This window comes from Oncorhynchus kisutch, linkage group LG30 (assembly GCF_002021735.2).
Source record: "Oncorhynchus kisutch isolate 150728-3 linkage group LG30, Okis_V2, whole genome shotgun sequence".
Classification (NCBI taxonomy): Eukaryota; Metazoa; Chordata; class Actinopteri; order Salmoniformes; family Salmonidae; genus Oncorhynchus; species Oncorhynchus kisutch.
In genome coordinates, this window is record NC_034203.2 from 42,088,105 (window position 1) to 42,103,104 (window position 15,000).

General features: G+C 47.3%; 1 protein-coding gene across 9 annotated transcripts in view; it reads left to right on the forward strand.

The window, feature by feature from the left end:
• LOC109882246 (receptor-type tyrosine-protein phosphatase F) overlaps positions 1–15,000 on the forward strand; it is a 195,715-nt gene that overhangs the window by 77,413 nt on the left and 103,302 nt on the right. For all 9 annotated transcript variants that reach the window (XM_031810278.1, XM_031810286.1, XM_031810285.1 and 6 more), the window contains 4 exons: positions 5,889–6,006; positions 6,430–6,560; positions 9,338–9,525; positions 10,047–10,169. In XM_031810278.1, the coding sequence (XP_031666138.1) occupies positions 5,889–6,006; positions 6,430–6,560; positions 9,338–9,525; positions 10,047–10,169 (560 nt within the window). The remainder of the gene's footprint in view (positions 1–5,888; positions 6,007–6,429; positions 6,561–9,337; positions 9,526–10,046; positions 10,170–15,000) is intronic.

Consider the following 15,000-nt stretch of genomic DNA (forward strand, 5'->3'; position numbering starts at 1 on the left):
CCATCTATCATCCCTTAAACTCACTTCTTTATCATCCATCTATCATCATCCCTTTAACTCACTCCTTTATCATCCGTCTATCATCATCCCTTTAACTCACTTCTTTATCATCCATCTATCATCATCCCTTTAACTCACTCCTTTATCATCCATCTATCATCATCCCTCAAACTCACTCCTTTGTCATCCATCTATCATCCCTTAAACTCACTCCTTTATCATCCATCTATCATCATCCCTTTAACTCACTCCTTTATCATCCGTCTATCATCATCCCTTTAACTCACTTCTTTATCATCCGTCTATCATCATCCCTTTAACTCACTCCTTTATCATCTGTCTATCATCATCCCTTTAACTCACTCCTTTATCATCCGTCTATCATCATCACTTTAACTCACTCCTTTATCATCCGTCTATCATCATCCCTTTAACTCACTCCTTTATCATCCATCTATCATCATCCCTCAAACTCACTCCTGTATCATCCATCTATCATCCCTTAAACTCACTCCTTTATCATCCGTCTATCATCATCCCTTTAACTCACTCCTTTATCATCCATCTATCATCATCCCTTTAACTCACTTCTTTATCATCCATCTATCATCATCCCTTTAACTCACTCCTTTATCATCCATCTATCATCATCCCTCAAACTCACTCCTTTGTCATCCATCTATCATCCCTTAAACTCACTCCTTTATCATCCATCTATCATCATCCCTTTAACTCACTCCTTTATCATCCGTCTATCATCATCCCTTTAACTCACTTCTTTATCATCCGTCTATCATCATCCCTTTAACTCACTCCTTTATCATCTGTCTATCATCATCCCTTTAACTCACTCCTTTATCATCCGTCTATCATCATCCCTTTAACTCCCTCCTTTATCATCCGTCTATCATCATCCCTTTAACTCACTCCTTTATCATCCATCTATCATCATCACTTTAACTCACTCCTTTATCATCCGTCTATCATCATCCCTTTAACTCACTCCTTTATCATCCATCTATCATCATCCCTCAAACTCACTCCTTTATCATCCATCTATCATCCCTTAAACTCACTCCTTTATCATCCGTCTATCATCATCCCTTTAACTCACTCCTTTATCATCCATCTGTCATCATCCCTTTAACTCACTCCTTTATCATCCATCTGTCATCATCCCTTTAACTCACTCCTTTATCATCCATCTATCATCCCTTAAACTCACTCCTTTATCATCCATCTATCATCATCCCTTTAACTCACTCCTTTATCATCCATCTATCATCATCCCTTTAACTCACTTCTTTATCATCCATCTATCATCATCCCTTTAACTCACTCCTTTATCATCCATCTATCATCATCCCTCAAACTCACTCCTTTATCATCCATCTATCATCCCTTTAACTCACTCCTTTATCATCCGTCTATCATCCCTTAAACTCACTCCTTTATCATCCGTCTATCATCCCTTTAACTCACTCCTTTATCATCCGTCTATCATCCCTTTAACTCACTCCTTTATCATCCGTCTATCATCCCTTTAACTCACTCCTTTATCATCCGTCTATCATCCCTTAAACTCACTCCTTTATCATCCGTCTATCATCCCTTTAACTCACTCCTTTATCATCCGTCTATCATCCCTTTAACTCACTCCTTTATCATCCGTCTATCATCCCTTAAACTCACTCCTTTATCATCCGTCTATCATCCCTTTAACTCACTCCTTTATCATCCATCTATCATCATCCCTTTAACTCACTCCTTTATCATCCATCTATCATCATCCCTTTAACTCACTCCTTTATCATCCGTCTATCATCATCCCTTTAACTCACTTCTTTATCATCCGTCTATCATCATCCCTTTAACTCACTCCTTTATCATCTGTCTATCATCATCCCTTTAACTCACTCCTTTATCATCCGTCTATCATCATCCCTTTAACTCCCTCCTTTATCATCCGTCTATCATCATCCCTTTAACTCACTCCTTTATCATCCATCTATCATCATCACTTTAACTCACTCCTTTATCATCCGTCTATCATCATCCCTTTAACTCACTCCTTTATCATCCATCTATCATCATCCCTCAAACTCACTCCTTTATCATCCATCTATCATCCCTTAAACTCACTCCTTTATCATCCGTCTATCATCATCCCTTTAACTCACTCCTTTATCATCCATCTGTCATCATCCCTTTAACTCACTCCTTTATCATCCATCTGTCATCATCCCTTTAACTCACTCCTTTATCATCCATCTATCATCCCTTAAACTCACTCCTTTATCATCCATCTATCATCATCCCTTTAACTCACTCCTTTATCATCCATCTATCATCATCCCTTTAACTCACTTCTTTATCATCCATCTATCATCATCCCTTTAACTCACTCCTTTATCATCCATCTATCATCATCCCTCAAACTCACTCCTTTATCATCCATCTATCATCCCTTTAACTCACTCCTTTATCATCCGTCTATCATCCCTTAAACTCACTCCTTTATCATCCGTCTATCATCCCTTTAACTCACTCCTTTATCATCCGTCTATCATCCCTTTAACTCACTCCTTTATCATCCGTCTATCATCCCTTTAACTCACTCCTTTATCATCCGTCTATCATCCCTTAAACTCACTCCTTTATCATCCGTCTATCATCCCTTTAACTCACTCCTTTATCATCCGTCTATCATCCCTTTAACTCACTCCTTTATCATCCGTCTATCATCCCTTTAACTCACTCCTTTATCATCCGTCTATCATCCCTTAAACTCACTCCTTTATCATCCGTCTATCATCCCTTTAACTCACTCCTTTATCATCCATCTATCATCATCCCTTTAACTCACTCCTTTATCATCCGTCTATCATCATCCCTTTAACGCACTTCTTTCATATGCTGTATTTTATAACATACCTTATGTTGCTCATATTGACTGACCGACACATATTGACTGCGCTAGCACACACACACGGACACACACGGACACACACACACAGGCACCTAGCCTACGTGTGTGGGTGTGTGTGTGTGTGTGTCACTGATATCCTTTAGTGTTACTTAAAGCATTAGGTCCAAATCAAATGTTATTGGTCACATACACACGTTTAGCAGATGTTATTGGTCACATACACACGTTTAGCAGATGTTATTGGTCACATACACATGTTTAGCAGATGTTATTGGTCACATACACATGTGTAGCAGATGTTATTGGTCACATACACACGTTTAGCAGATGTTATTGGTCACATACACACGTTTAGCAGATGTTATTGGTCACATACACATGTTTAGCAGATGTTATTGGTCACATACACATGTTTAGCAGATGTTAATGCGAGTGTAGCAAAATGCTTGTGCTTCTAGTTCCGACAATGCAGTAATATCTAACAAATAATGTAACAATTCCACAACACTTACCTACCTAATACACACAAATCTAAAAGGGGTTGAATGAGAATATGTACATATAAATATATGGATGAGCGATGGCCGAGCGGCATAGGCAAGATGCAGTAGATGGTATAGAGTACAGTATATACATATGAGATGAGTAATGTAGGATATGTAGACATTATTAAAGTGGCAGTATTTTTTAAGTATCATTGTTTAAAGTGACTCCTGATCCATTTGTTAGTGTCCAGTGATTGGGTCTCCATGTAGGCAGAAGCCTCTCTGGGCTAGTGATGGCTGTTTGGCAGTCTAATGGCCTTGAGATAGAAGCTGTTCTTCAGTCTCTCGGTCCCAGCGTAGCAGGTAGAGCAAATCCTTTAGCTAAACAGCCATCAGAAACCCCATGTGCCTTCCCCAGACAGCCCAGATCACTGAGTCAGGCAGTAAAAAAGTAATTCTGTGTGATTTCAGTAATTGTACATTTCCTCTATAAAAGTTAAAAGGTTTTCTGAAAATTCACAATTTTCTCTCTCTGGTCTCCTCCAGTCTCTCTTTATAGTTGATGAGGGAGCACAGAGAGACAACTTAGAACGACTGTAAAAACACTCTCCAGGTTTATATAGACTGTTAAATGTTCTTCCGTGATTAGGAAATTAAACCGTTAGTTAGAGAAACGGCATTAAAGGCAAATATCACAGTGAGAGAATACGAGAGGAAGACTGCAGGCTTGATAGAGCTAAACACACAGACACACACACACACACACACACACTCAGAAACACACACACACACAGACACACACACTGACACACACACACACTGACACCCACAGACACACACACACACACTGACACACACAGAGACAAAGACACTCAGACACAGGCGTGCGTGCATGCGTGTGTGTGCGTGTGTCTGAGTGTGTGTGTGTGTGCGTGTGTGTCAGTGTGTGTGTCTGTGTGCGTGTGTGTCAGTGTATGTGTGTCTGAGTGTGTGTCTTTGTGTGTGTGTGTGTCTGAGTGTGTGTGTGTGAGTGTGTGTGTGTCTGAGTGTGTGTCTGAGTGTGTGTGTCTGTGTGTGTGTCTGAGTGTGTGTGTCTGTGTGTGTGTCTTTGTGTGTGCGCTCGCTGCAGTTCCAAAGCTTCAGGTTTGTTCCGGTCCACCTTGTGTGTGTGTGTCAGTGTTTTCTGTTTCCGGTTTGTTCCGGTCATATAAATGTTTTGATACGTTGTGCCCTACTGAACATGACCCAGGTATGACCACTGACACACGGGGCCCTGTTCAGTTCTGGTTCCTCTGTTTGTTTCTCTGGGTTTGTGTGTGTTTGGCGAAGTGCTTTATGGTGACAGACACAGTACCTTCTAAAAAAAAAAAAAAACCTTTCTCCATTTTAGACGTCAGTGGTGATGGAAAATACATTTATTCAATGTTTCTGAATTTGCATCAAACGCCCCTAGGGGGGGGAGATACCGTTACTGGCCACTAGGGGGTGGGGGGGGGGGGAATACCGTTACTGGCCACTGGGGGGGGGGGATACCGTTACTGGCCACTAGGGGGGGGGGGAATACCGTTACTGGTCACTAGGGGGGGAGATACCGTTACTGGCCACTAGGGGGGGGATACTTTTACTGGCCACTAGGGGGGGGGGGGGATACCGTTACTGGCCACTAGGGGGGGGGGGGGGGATACCGTTACTGGTCACTAGGGGGGGAGATACCGTTACTGGCCACTAGGGGGGGGATACTTTTACTGGCCACTAGGGGGGGGGGGGGGATACCGTTACTGGTCACTAGGGGGGGAGATACCGTTACTGGTCACTAGGGGGGGAGATACCGTTACTGGCCACTAGGGGGGGGATACTTTACTGGCCACTAGGGGGGGGGGGGGATACCGTTACTGGTCACTAGGGGGGGAGATACCGTTACTGGCCACTAGGGGGGAGATACCGCTACTGGTCACTAGGGGGGAGATACCGTTACTGGCCACTAGGGGGGGGGTACCGTTACTGGTCACTAGGGGGGGGGGGATACCGTTACTGGTCACTAGGGGGGGAGATATCGTTACTGGCCACTAGGGGGGGGGAGAGATACCGTTACTGGCCACTAAGGGGGGGGAGAGATACCGTTACTGGCCACTAGGGGGGGAGATACCATTACTGGCCACTAGGGGAGGGGGGAATACCGTTACTGGCCACTAGGGGGGGGAGAGATACCGTTACTGGCCACTGGGGGGGTGAGATACCGTTACACTGTAGGTGGATGGAGAAAGGTCTGTGTGTGTGTGTGCCAAGCTTAAGCAAATAAGTGTGTGTGTGTGTGTTTGTGTGTCGATGCATTCTTGTCTAAGGGGGTGGCGTTTTTGGATATATGAAGTAAGGCGAACGTGTCGCTCACACACACACAGTCTGCGTGGTCGACCTCTAACCCCTGACCTCTAACCCTTGACCCCTAACCCATGACCATATGTTGCTTCTCTCAGGAGGCCACCATCACTGGTCTGCACTCCGAGACCACCTACTCTGTTACCGTGGCAGCCTACACAACCAAGGGAGACGGGGCGCGCAGCAAAGCTAAAGTCATCACCACCACCGGAGCAGGTGAGATACCGTTAGTGGCCACTAGGGGGGGATACCGTTAGTGGACACTGGGGGGGGGGTTACCGTTACTGGCCACTAGGGGGGGGGGGGGATACCGTTACTGGCCACTAGGGGGGGGGGGATACTGTTACTGGCCACTAGGGGGGAGATACCGTTACTGGCCACTAGGGGGGGAGAGATACCGTTACTGGCCACTAAGGGGGGTGAGATACCGTTACTGGCCACTAGGGGGGGTGAGATACTGTTACTGGCCACTGGGGGGGGGGGGGGGGGGGGGGTGATGACATCTAACACACGAAGCTTGGCAGGGTGTTTATATAGAAGCAGGAGGAGAACTCAGATGTTCTGCAGAGAGAATGTTGTTTAATGTTTGTTTGTATGAAGCTTACCTCATATATCTTCTCTTACCCCCCCCCCCCCCAGTCCCGGGTCGCCCCACCATGATGATCAGCACCACTAACAGTGACACCGCCCTGATCCAGTGGCAGCCTCCTAAAGACATGGTGGGAGAAATGATGGGCTATCAGCTGCAGTACAGACTCCGAGAGGACACGGTAGATGTCTTTTACCATCCTGTATTCATGAAGCATCTCCAGAGTTGCTGATCTAGGATCAGTTTAGGCCCTTTAGATCATAATGAATATGATAACATGGATAAGGGAGGACCTGATTCTAGACCAGCACAGAGACGATTTCTGAATACGGTCCTAGGACCACTTTGGAAATAAATGTTTTTAAAAGGAAGGTTTTGGTATTTTGAACTTGATGTTTATGGCTCCAACTTCCTCACCGTGAAAGTAGCCTATAGGCCAGGAGGAGCTGTAATCGTTGGTTCGGGTTTCAACTTCCCCTTTAATTACTGCTTTCAGTACTATTCTCTGAGATCAAAGGCTCATGATATTGATATACGGTGCCTTCGGAAAGTATTCAGACCCCTTGACTTTTCCCACATTTTGTTACGTTACAGCCTAATACTGAAATTATTTCAATTTTTTGTTTTTTCCCCTCATTAATCTACACACAATACCCCATAATGACATCACAATACCCCATAATGACATCACAATACCCCATAATGACATCACAATACCCCATAATGACATCACAATACCCCATAATGACACCACAATACCCCATAATGACACCACAATACCCCATAATGACATCACAATACCCCATAATGACACCACAATACCCCATAATGACATCACAATACCCCATAATGACATCACAATACCCCATAATGACACCACAATACCCCATAATGTCATCACAATACCCCATAATGACATCACAATACCCCATAATGACACCACAATACCCCATAATGACATCACAATACCCCATAATGACACCACAATACCCCATAATGACACCACAATACCCCATAATGTCATCACAATACTCCATAAAGACATCACAATACCCCATAATGACACCACAATACCCCATAATGACATCACAATACCCCATAATGACATCACAATACCCCATAATGACATCACAATACCCCATAATGACACCACAATACCCCATAATGACATCACAATACCCCATAATGACATCACAATACCCCATAATGACATCACAATACCCCATAATGACACCACAATACCCCATAATGACACCACAATACCCCATAATGACATCACCATACCCCATAATGACATCACAATACCCCATAATGACATCACAATACCCCATAATGACATCACAATACCCCATAATGACATCACAATACCCCATAATGACATCACAATACCCCATAATGACATCACAATACCCCATAATGACACCACAATACCCCATAATGACATCACAATACCCCATAATGACATCACAATACCCCATAATGACATCCCAATACCCCATAATGACATCACAATACCCCATAATGACATCACAATACCCCCTTAATGACATCACAATACCCCATAATGACACCACAATACCCCATAATGCCATCACCATACCCCATAATGCCATCACAATACCCCATAATGACATCACAATACCCCATAATGACATCACAATACCCCATAATGACATCACAATACCCCATAATGACATCACAATACCCCCATAATGACATTAACAATACCCCATAATGACATCACAATACCCCATAATGACATCACAATACCCCATAATGACATCACAATACCCCATAATGACATCACAATACCCCATAATGACAAAGCAAAAACATATCTTTTTTTTAAAGCAAATGTATAAAAAATGTCAAAAAGAAATATCACATTTCCATAATTATTCAGACCCTTTACTCAGTACTTTGTTGAAGCACCTTTGGTAGCAATTACAGCCTTGAGTCTTCTTGGGTATGACGCTACAAGCTTGGCACACCTGTATTTGGGGAGTTTCTCCCATTCTTCTCTGCAGATCCTCTCCATCTCTGTCAGGTTGGATGGGGAGCATCGCTGCACAGCTATTTTCAGGTCTCTCCAGAGATGTTCAATCGGGTTCAAATCCGGGCTCTGGCTGGGCCACTCAAGAACATTCAGAGACTTGTCCCGAAGCCACTCCTGCATTGTCTTGGCTGTGTGCTTAGAGTCGTCTACCATAAAGACCTGATTGGTGGAGTGCTGCAGAGATGGTTGTCCTTCTGGAAGGTTCTCCCATCTCCACAGAGGAACTATAGAGCTCTGTCAGAGTGACCATGTGGTTCTTGGTCACCTCCCTGAACAAGGCCCTTCTCCCCCGATTGTTCAGTTTGGCCGGGCGGCCAATTCTAGGAAGAGTCTTGGTGGTTCCAAACTTCTTCCATTTAATAATGATGGAGGCCACTGTGTTATTGGGTACCTTCAATGCTGCAGAAATGTTTTAGTACCCTTCCCCAGATCTGTGCTTTGACACAATCCTGTCTCGGGAACTCTACGGACAATTCCTTCGACCTCATGGCTTGGTTTCTGCTCTGACATGCACTGTCAACTGTGGCACCTTATATAGACAGGTGTGTGCCTTTCCAAATCATGTCCAATCAATTGAATTTACCACAGGTGGACTCCAATCCAGTTGTAGAACCATCTCCAGGATGATCAATGGAAACAGGATGCACCTGAGATCAATTTCTAGTCTCATAGCAAAGCGTCTGAATACTTATGTAAATAAAGTATTTCTGTTTTTATTTTTAATAAACTTGCAAAAATGTCTCAACCTGTTTTTTGCTTTGTCGTTATGGGGTATTGTGTGTAGATTGCTGAGGATTTTTATTGTGAAAATGTGAAATAAAGTCAAGGGGTCTGAGTATTTTCTGAAGACACTGTGTATTATTTACTGCCCAAAAATAAAAATCCACTTTAATATTATCCAGGCGTACACCTCACGGGAATTCAAACGGACGGTCGACCACCACACCGTCACCGGACTGCTCAAGGGCGCCACCTACGTGTTCCGGCTGAGTGCGTTGAACCGCGCCGGTACCGGAGAGGCCTATGTCAAGGAGATCAGCACGCAAGAAGACGTGCCCAGCGGGTACCCCTTAAAACTCTGCGTGACAGGGTGCGTACCTGCGTGTGCGTGTGCGTGTGTGTGTGTGTGTGCGTGTGCGTGTGTGTGTGTGTGTCTGCTCTCCGTGAGTAGATGTGAGTGCTGCAGCTCTGCCAAAACATGGCTATCTACTTTACAGAACTTGGCACAGTTGTTGTAACTGCCATCTTTCATGCAGTCGAAGGTCTGCTGAAGTTTTGGACACTTCTGGTACCAAATGGCCTTTAAGCCCTTGCTCTGTTTCAGTCATCATGGTCAGTCCGGCTGTGTCCTTGCATCAACAATCTTTTTGAAATATTTGCGCTCTTTACGACAATTACGTATCGATTGATTTATTGTGTGTGTGTGTGTTGTGTGTGTGTGTGTGTTGTGTGTGATACCAATATCCGCTAGAAAGAATACACCTTGTACTTCTATATCTGAGTCTGTGAATAATGAAGGGGGGGGTGTTTAAACGAAGTCCCGTCTCGTAGGACTAGATTGCCGACAGCCAATAGGCAGCGTGCACCTACTAACCCACGCTAGCGTTTTAGGTTGACCACGTCGACCACCCAGCTGGCGTGGGATCCCCCAGCGCTGTCTGAGAGGAACGGGAAGATATTGCAGTATGTTGTGGTGTACAGAGACATCAACAGCCACACCAACAGCACCAACAGGTACTATTCACTGTTGATCCATTGAATGATTGATTGATTGATTATTTGGACGATTTTCTACATTGTAGAATGAGGATATCTTCATCATTTGATGTCTTTACTTGGTGTTTCACTAATTTATTTTACCTTTATTTAACTAGTCAGTTAAGAACAAATTCTTATTTTCAATGACGGCCTAGGAACAGTGGGTTAACTGCCTGTTCAGGGGCAGAACGACAGATTTGTACCTTGTCAGCTCGGGGGTTTGAACTTGCAACCTTCCGGTTACTAGTCCAACGCTCTAACCACTAGGCTACCCTACCACCTCTACACTCTAACCACTAGGCTACCTGCCGCCTCTACACTCTAACCACTAGGCTACTCTGCCGCCTCTACACTCTAACCACTAGGCTACCCTGCCGCCTCTACACTGTAACCACTAGGCTACCCTGCCGCCTCTACACTCTAACCACTAGGCTACCCTGCCGCCTCTACACTCTAACCACTAGGCTACCTGCCGCCTCTACACTCTAACCACTAGGCTACCCTGCCGCCTCTACACTCTAACCACTAGGCTACCCTGCCGCCTCTACACTCTAACCACTAGGCTACCCTGCCGCCTCTACACTCTAACCACTAGGCTACCCTGCCGCCTCTACACTCTAACCACTAGGCTACCCTGCCACCTCTACACTCTAACCACTAGGCTACCCTGCCGCCTCTACACTCTAACCACTAGGCTACCCTGCCGCCTCTACACTCTAACCACTAGGCTACCCTGCCGCCTCTACACTCTAACCACTAGGCTACCCTGCCGCCTCTACACTCTAACCACTACCCTGCCGCCCTTACTATCTTCTGTATACCACCCCTACTATCTTCTGAACACCACCCCTACTATCTTCTGAATACCACCCCTACTATCTTCTGAACACCACCCCTACTATCTTCTGAATACCACCCCTACTATCTTCTGAACACCACCCCTACTATCTTCTGAACACCACCCCTACTATCTTCTGTATACCACCCCTACTATCTTCTGTATACCACCCCTACTATCTTCTGTATACCACCCCTACTATCTTCTGAACACCACCCCTACTATCTTCTGAATACCACCCCTACTATCTTCTGAACACCACCCCTACTATCTTCTGAATACCACCCCTACTATCTTCTGAACACCACCCCTACTATCTTCTGAACACCACCCCTACTATCTTCTGTATACCACCCCTACTATCTTCTGTATACCACCCCTACTATCTTCTGTATACCACCCCTACTATCTTCTGAACACCACCCCTACTATCTTCTGTATACCACCCCTACTATCTTCTGAACACCACCCCTACTATCTTCTGTATACCACCCCTACTATCTTCTGTATACCACCCCTACTATCTTCTGTATACCACCCCTACTATCTTCTGAACACCACCCCTACTATCTTCTGTATACCACCCCTACTATCTTCTGAACACCACCCCTACTATCTTCTGTATACCACCCCTACTATCCGTATGTTATTGGTTCTGTCCTGGCCCCCTGTCCTGGCCCCCTGTCCTGTCCCCCTGTCCGGTCCCCCTGTCCTACATTGCTCTGTATGTTATTGGTTCTGTCCTGTCCCCTGTCCTGTCCCCCTGTCCTACATTGCTCCGTATGTTATTGGTTCTGTCCTGTCCCCCTGTCCTGGCCCCCTGTCCTGTCCCCCTGTCCTGTCCCCCTGTCCTACATTGCTCCGTATGTTATTGGTTCTGTCCTGTCCCCCTGTCCTGGCCCCCTGTCCTGTCCCCCTGTCCTGGCCCCCTGTCCTGTCCCCCTGTCCTACATTGCTCTGTATGTTATTGGTTCTGTCCTGTCCCCTGTCCTGTCCCCCTGTCCTACATTGCTCTGTATGTTATTGGTTCTGTCCTGTCCCCTGTCCTGTCCCCCTGTCCTACATTGCTCTGTATGTTATTGGTTCTGTCCTGTCCCCCTGTCCTGTCCCCCTGTCCTACATTGCTCTGTATGTTATTGGTTCTGTCCTGTCCCCTGTCCTGTCCCCCTGTCCTACATTGCTCTGTATGTTATTGGTTCTGTCCTGTCCCCCTGTCCTACATTGCTCTGTATGTTATTGGTTCTGTCCTGTCCCCCTGTCCTGTCCCCCTGTCCTGTCCCCCTGTCCTGTCCCCCTGTCCTACATCGCTCCGTATGTTATTGGTTCTGTCCTGTCCCCCTGTCCTGTCCCCCTGTCCTGTCCCCCTGTCCTACATTGCTCCGTATGTTATTGGTTCTGTCCTGTCCCCCTGTCCTGTCCCCCTGTCCTACATCGCTCCGTATGTTATTGGTTCTGTCCTGTTCCCTGTCCTGTCCCCCTGTCCTGTCCCCCTGTCCTACATTGCTCCGTATGTTATTGGTTCTGTCCTGTCCCCCTGTCCTACATTGCTCTGTATGTTATTGGTTCTGTCCTGTCCCCCTGTCCTACATTGCTCCGTATGTTATTGGTTCTGTCCTGTCCCCCTGTCCTGTCCCCCTGTCCTGTCCCCCTGTCCTGTCCCCCTGTCCTACATCGCTCCGTATGTTATTGGTTCTGTCCTGTCCCCCTGTCCTGTCCCCCTGTCCTGTCCCCCTGTCCTGTCCCCCTGTCCTGTCCCCTGTCCTGTCCCCCTGTCCTACATTGCTCTGTATGTTATTGGTTCTGTCCTGTCCCCCTGTCCTGTCCCCTGTCCTGTCCCCCTGTCCTCTCCCCCTGTCCTGTCCCCCTGTCCTGTCCCCCTGTCCTGTCCCCCTGTCCTACATTGCTCCGTATGTTATTGATTCTGTCCTGTCCCCCTGTCCTGTCCCCCTGTCCTGTCCCCCTGTCCTACATTGCTCCGTATGTTATTGATTCTGTCCTGTCCCCCTGTCCTGTCCCCCTGTCCTGTCCCCCTGTCCTGTATCCCTGTCCTACATTGCTCCGTATGTTATTGATTCTGTCCTGTCCCCCTGTCCTGTCCCCCTGTCCTGTCCCCCTGTCCTGTCCCCCTGTCCTACATTGCTCCGTATGTTATTGATTCTGTCCTGTCCCCCTGTCCTGTCCCCCTGTCCTGTCCCCCTGTCCTACATTGCTCCGTATGTTATTGATTCTGTCCTGTCCCCCCTGTCCTGTCCCCCTGTCCTGTATCCCTGTCCTACATTGCTCCGTATGTTATTGATTCTGTCCTGTCCCCCTGTCCTGTCCCCCTGTCCTGTCCCCCTGTCCTACATTGCTCCGTATGTTATTGATTCTGTCCTGTCCCCCTGTCCTGTCCCCCTGTCCTGTCCCCCTGTCCTACATTGCTCCGTATGTTATTGATTCTGTCCTGTCCCCCTGTCCTGTCCCCCTGTCCTGTCCCCCTGTCCTGTATCCCTGTCCTACATTGCTCCGTATGTTATTGATTCTGTCCTGTCCCCCTGTCCTGTCCCCCTGTCCTGTCCCCCTGTCCTACATTGCTCCGTATGTTATTGATTCTGTCCTGTCCCCCTGTCCTGTCCCCCTGTCCTGTCCCCCTGTCCTACATTGCTCCGTATGTTATTGATTCTGTCCTGTCCCCCTGTCCTGTCCCCCTGTCCTGTCCCCCTGTCCTACATTGCTCCGTATGTTATTGATTCTGTCCTGTCCCCCTGTCCTGTCCCCCTGTCCTGTCCCCCTGTCCTGTCCCCCTGTCCTACATTGCTCCGTATGTTATTGATTCTGTCCTGTCCCCCTGTCCTGTCCCCTGTCCTGTCCCCCTGTCCTACATTGCTCCGTATGTTATTGATTCTGTCCTGTCCCCCTGTCCTGTCCCCCTGTCCTGTCCCCCTGTCCTACATTGCTCCGTATGTTATTGATTCTGTCCTGTCCCCCTGTCCTGTCCCCCTGTCCTGTCCCCCTGTCCTACATTGCTCCGTATGTTATTGATTCTGTCCTGTCCCCCTGTCCTGTCCCCCTGTCCTGTCCCCCTGTCCTACATTGCTCCGTATGTTATTGATTCTGTCCTGTCCCCCTGTCCTGTCCCCCTGTCCTGTCCCCCTGTCCTACATTGCTCCGTATGTTATTGATTCTGTCCTGTCCCCCTGTCCTGTCCCCCTGTCCTGTCCCCCTGTCCTACATTGCTCCGTATGTTATTGATTCTGTCCTGTCCCCCTGTCCTGTCCCCCTGTCCTGTATCCCTGTCCTACATTGCTCCGTATGTTATTGATTCTGTCCTGTCCCCCTGTCCTGTCCCCCTGTCCTGTCCCCCTGTCCTACATTGCTCCGTATGTTATTGATTCTGTCCTGTCCCCCTGTCCTGTCCCCCTGTCCTGTCCCCCTGTCCTACATTGCTCCGTATGTTATTGATTCTGTCCTGTCCCCCTGTCCTGTCCCCCTGTCCTGTCCCCCTGTCCTGTCCCCCTGTCCTGTATCCCTGTCCTACATTGCTCCGTATGTTATTGATTCTGTCCTGTCCCCCTGTCCTGTCCCCCTGTCCTGTCCCCCTGTCCTGTCCCCCTGTCCTACATTGCTCCGTATGTTATTGATTCTGTCCTGTCCCCCTGTCCTGTCCCCCTGTCCCCCTGTCCTACATTGCTCCGTATGTTATTGATTCTGTCCTGTCCCCCTGTCCTGTCCCCCTGTCCTGTCCCCCTGTCCTACATTGCTCCGTATGTTATTGATTCTGTCCTGTCCCCCTGTCCTGTCCCCCTGTCCTGTCCCCCTGTCCTGTCCCCCTGTCCTACATTGCTCCGTATGTTATTGATTCTGTCCTGTCCCCCTGTCCTGTCCCCGTGTCCTGTATCCCTGTCCTACATTGCTCCGTATGTTATTGATTCTGTCCTGTCCCCCTGTCCTGTCCCCCTGTCCTGTATCCCTGTCCTACATTGCTCCGTA